Source organism: Saccoglossus kowalevskii, chromosome 1 (genome assembly GCF_978046115.1).
Source record: "Saccoglossus kowalevskii chromosome 1, keSacKowa6.1, whole genome shotgun sequence".
In the NCBI taxonomy this organism is placed as follows: Eukaryota; Metazoa; Hemichordata; class Enteropneusta; family Harrimaniidae; genus Saccoglossus; species Saccoglossus kowalevskii.
In genome coordinates this window covers 31,322,297-31,327,379 of record NC_140641.1, presented here as the reverse complement: position 1 = coordinate 31,327,379, position 5,083 = coordinate 31,322,297, and the positions used below count along the sequence as shown (strand labels likewise).

Sequence of the window (5,083 nt, the reverse complement as noted above, 5' to 3'; positions counted from 1 at the left end):
TTTCAACAAATGCTGTTCGGAGCTGTATCTCTGAAATGCCTTCACAATCATGTTCATACTTAAAGTTGATAATGCAACACAAAAAATGGATACCAATGGATATCTTTCAACCTTGGTGCATACATTAAAAATAATGTTCCAGGGCTATAGTGCTGACATGCATACATCAATAGATGTCACACATACGGACCTGCATTCATTCGACAATTATATCCAATATTGCAAAATGGTGATCATTTTAGTGATCATTTGACGTGTTTCTAATTGTTTCGCGCCATTAGGCTTTAAAATAGTTCTTCTGTTACAGTAACAGAACTCACTTTCTAAGGATGTTAGTTCACCAATACAGTCAATCAGTCACATTGGCAAGTTTAGTTAGTTGGTTAGTTTTAAATGTTGCTTCTTCATCAAGTTGATCTGATGTTGCTATCCACCTTTGTTCTATTACTATAGAGGGGCTTTTCCCCACTTCGTCAAACTGTTCAGTACAGTCCTTTAGTTCCTTTATGAGTGCACTGATTTTCTAATTTGCTGACTAAGTTCCGATCAGTAACTGGCTTCTGGATATATGCCTAGACAATTTCTTTACCAAGTGGCAGTCGAGAAGTTGTGCTCCCTGGTAGTTTTGTAATTGACGTTGAAGGTTGTTGATTCCGCTGGCATTAGAGTAATTAATTTCCCCCAGCTTCACAGTTACTTTCAGTGTAAGTCTTGAGAATATGTTTTCTAGTTGTAGTCAACACTAACTAGATAAATATTTTGTCCCCACTACATCTCACACACGAGAGACTTCTGATTCAGTTCACCAAACATAGATCATGTCTCAATCTTATAAACTCTTTTAAGTCCAATATTTAGCTTTGAAGAATTTTCTTGATGGTCAATGATGACCATACCCTAAGGCAGATCACCTATCACCTACTACGGATATGCTTTGTACTTTGCATACTAGTCTGGTATAGTGAGTATGATGTCCCTTAAATTTTACATAGTGAAGTCATACTGATTATATTCCGGCCTGCCTCCCACCACTACAATATTTTGTCGACCCTCCCCTCAGGCTGACCTATTTTACTGACACCGGGGTTCTAACAGTTCCAACATGCGGCCTCCTCTGGCAGTAAGCCCAGTAATCTATCCGATACTAAGCTATTTCTATGGTTTGACTTTACTATACAGCATTTCAAATTATTCCAGAGAATTTGTTTATATTTTTCAAATACGTTTGCAGTATATGTAACTAAACTGTTGGTTAGGTTATATAGTTAATAAACACAGTACTGCTTACCAGTACGGTAATAGAAGTAACCAAGGTAACCAAATCAGGATAATAATAAAATAATTTTTATAACAAACATGGATTCACAATATTATATTACTAATATATTATTTTTACGAAAGCGTATGCACATTAGAAATTCTAGTCAAGTCATGCTCTCACATAATATTTTTCGATGACTTCGGCCTGATTCTATGGCAATTAACTGTATGGTTTGCACTTCAAAAATCAATTTCAAACAACAGAAATAAACTGAAAATGTACTGTATAACCAAACCATTTTCACACTGTTTTACTCGACCAACAATAATCGACAATGAAACTGTATGATGATTGTATAAAAAGAATTAATTAATTAATACAATTAATTAATACAAATCTATATTAATACAGAACTTTCACAAAACATTTCAGATGAATGATTTGGAAATTTTCACTTTCACATGTTATAACATCTATGCGATTCATTTGTTGGAAATCAAAATCACCGAGCTTGGTGACAATTTCGAATACGAATCCAGCCTCTTACCCAATCACATGTCTGCCCTATAAGACCAATTACCATATCACTTAATCTTACATTTAAATGTAACGAATCAAATGTGACCGGATGTAAAAAGTAGCCAATCATAGCGCATCTTAATTGACCAATTATAACGCTGCCATTTATACTCTTCCCGTCCAAATTCAGAATGTATATAAGTCGATCATAAGTCATGACTGTATCGGTGTTTCAATAAATCTGTTCAACTGCCAATAAGCTGTTGTCGCTTCTTTTCATCACCCGACGAATCTTACTCCACATCATTCTCGTTTTACAATGATATTTATAATGATATGAGTACACTAATGTTTGTTATGCTTAAAATAAACATACAAATAAATCAATAATAGATAATATAAGTTTGACTACTGCTCTAAGATGTTGGTTTGTCCGTCTACATCACTGAACAAAATGCGCAATTAAAATAATTGAAGTGCGTCAAGCAAAATATCAAATGCAAACTGTTATTAAATGCGACAGCTGGACCTGTGGTAAGCAACGACATGCATTAACATGTTTACCTTAGTAATCCAAAATATAGTAGAAATGCTTTCCCCGTGACTTGCTACTTAGTTATTGTTCAAAATGCTGAGATATTTAATTAAAATTAAATTCGGAGTTCGTTAAATGATTTTTGTAAATAGTTTTGGCTGATAAAATTTCGAACCTACCGATACGAGCATTTTCAGTTATATTGTTTTGAGCCGTCTTGTTTTGACGGCTTGTTTTGACGGCTTGTTTTGACGTCTTGTTTTGACGGCTTGTTTTGACGGCTTGTTTTGACGGCTTGTTTTGACGGCTTGTTTTGAGCCGTCTTGTTTTGACGGCTTGTTTTGACGGCTTGTTTTGAGCCGTCTTGTTTTGACGGCTTGGGTGGCGTAGTGAGTTGCCTTGCGTGTCTGTGTATTGTGGCTGAACGCATTTGCCATGGTTGTGAGACCGTATGCGTGTTTATTATATACCAGGGCTTGAATTTCATTGAGAAATTAAATGCGATTGCCTCGACGCCTGAAAATCTGCTTTGGCGCCCTTCAAAAAGGGGTCTTCTTCCAATAGACAATTCTATCAAATTTGGACTTGCAAAAAGGTGTTCTCGCAACTCAGAAGCTTTAGCCTTGACAAACTTAAGTCTGTCCTGTAATTTATATTATTTGTTCATTAATGAAGATAGCATATGCTATCATCTGATTGGTATGCAAAGCTGTGATATTATTCCCGCGATAAGCCTAATTTACTATGTGATGTAGTGTTAATTGATTCAGTTTTTTTTTGCGGATTCAATATACAGTGATAAATGTTAACCGATATGGTGACAGTTTATAATTTATTTCCCCCCAATTGGTTTCAAATTCCTGATTGTTTACATACAATAAACTACGGATTAATGCGCAGTGTTGTTGGAAAGAGGTGATTAGTTCCTTCTCGCTTGAACTGCAACCGTAACCTTGCACCATCCTGAACTGTCATCAACACTAATGATGTAGTGTAGACTAAATTAATTCACAGTCATGCATGCCCGAGTTACAGCTGTTACTGCCGCGCATATCGCGTTTTGATTTATACACATTTATGTCCCCTTTAACAAGGCGTGATGTTTAACAGGTATCTATCCAGATATGCTTCAACTCCAATATTCACAATCGTCGGGTGCGTTATTATATTGTTTGTTTACAACCACGTGAGCCTCAAGCCTTGTAGAACCGATGACAAATTTCTAAAAAACGCTCTTCCAGTAGTGACTACAGTATACACAACTAGGCCTAGGACAACTGCTCAGACAGGCGATGGTTACTTACCCATAGATGTACCATGGACGGCCGCTCACAATAAAGATGACTACGTGAAAGCTAAGTTTGACAAATCATGTTATACGGCGACATTACCTTTTCACATCCCCAAAGCGTTACGTAACGATTCGGAGTTGCATGAACGCGATTGTGTGCAACGTGTTCCTAGGGCCATCATTCCGGGAATTCGTAAGTGTGGCACTGCCGCTCTTCAACATTTTTTGACTGTCCATCCTTATATTACTGGTCCTATCTTGGAGGTTCATTTCTTCGATTCAAAGGGAAAATATAATACAAATGGAGACTCTGAACCAAGTTACGGGTGGTATAAACAACAGATGCCGTATACGACCGTTGAAGAGATTGGTATTGAAAAGACTCCAGCCTACGTGTTCCGACCCCCCGATCTGCCTCGTAGAGTCGCCGAGGAAATGCCCCCGGAAACTGTGTTTATCGTAACGCTTTGTGATCCAGTGAGGCGAGCCGTTTCGGATTACTTGGAATACAATCGAAAGAAAACTGGTACTGAGGAAATGATGGGACTCCACAAGTACGTTGGGGAAACGTTCGAAAGTTCTGTAATACGAAACGGTTATCTAGACCAGTTAAACGAGTTTGTTGATATGGGAATTTACTTAAAACACCTCCTACGATGGTTAGACCATATACCGATGAATAGATTACACGTAGTTGACGGCGGGATATTGGCAGAGGACCCTGCCCTAGAATTGCGAAAAATTGAAACTTTTCTCGGCGTTCCGCATTTTTTCAGAAGAGAGCATTTTTATCGGAATGAATCACGGGGACTACAGTGCATGTCGTTTCCATCAACACAACACTGCTTACCCTTGAACAAAGGAAGAGTTCACCCAGATGTTGCTCTTGATGTTTTTAAACAACTATGTGATTTTTATCGACCATATAATCTCGCTCTGGAGAATCTGTTCCGTCAAAAATTCACTTGGACAGAAATTTGTTAAGACAAATTATTACTTATTATTAAGTTAGCACTTTACCAACGTATTTTATAAAATTGCGGGTGAAAGAACAGTAGTATAAAATTATGTGTACGAGCACGCACACCATACATGTAATATTATATTCCAACTCACAATCACTAGAAACGTCACGCAAATGTTGGCCGCGTTGCTTATCACGTCAACCCAACTGTCACAAAACGAAATATAGTGAACACGGCCATTTCGACTACAATGCAGTGCGTACGTCGAATCTCGCACAATACAAACAACACGTAGACATATTTAAACAAATTCAAAGCCATGTAATTATTGTAACAATGATGATACGAATTTATAAAAGAACTGGTTAGTTCAGTAAAACACTATTCCATAGTTTTGTAGTTTTTTTTTTTTTGGGGGGGGGGGGTTTATATTTCAATATATCATATTGGCACGCGATTGTTAAATTGATAAATTAATATGTAAAGTACATTTGCGGCCTTTGGTCCGTATG

General features: G+C 37.3%; 1 protein-coding gene across 1 annotated transcript; it reads left to right on the top strand.

Annotated features, from left to right (window-relative positions):
- The first annotated feature begins 3,414 nt into the window (after nucleotides 1-3,414).
- Nucleotides 3,415-4,590, top strand: LOC102801460 (heparan sulfate glucosamine 3-O-sulfotransferase 1-like). Its single transcript, XM_006812167.2, has one exon. The coding sequence runs from the start codon at nucleotides 3,415-3,417 to the stop codon at nucleotides 4,588-4,590; it is 1,176 nt and encodes a 391-aa protein (XP_006812230.1).
- Nucleotides 4,591-5,083: the final 493 nt, after the last annotated feature.

Excerpts from the sequence above, each read along its gene's own strand:
- LOC102801460 (XM_006812167.2), top strand. The coding sequence starts at position 3,415 with ATGTTTAACAGGTATCTATCCAGATATGCTTCAACTCCAATATTCACA.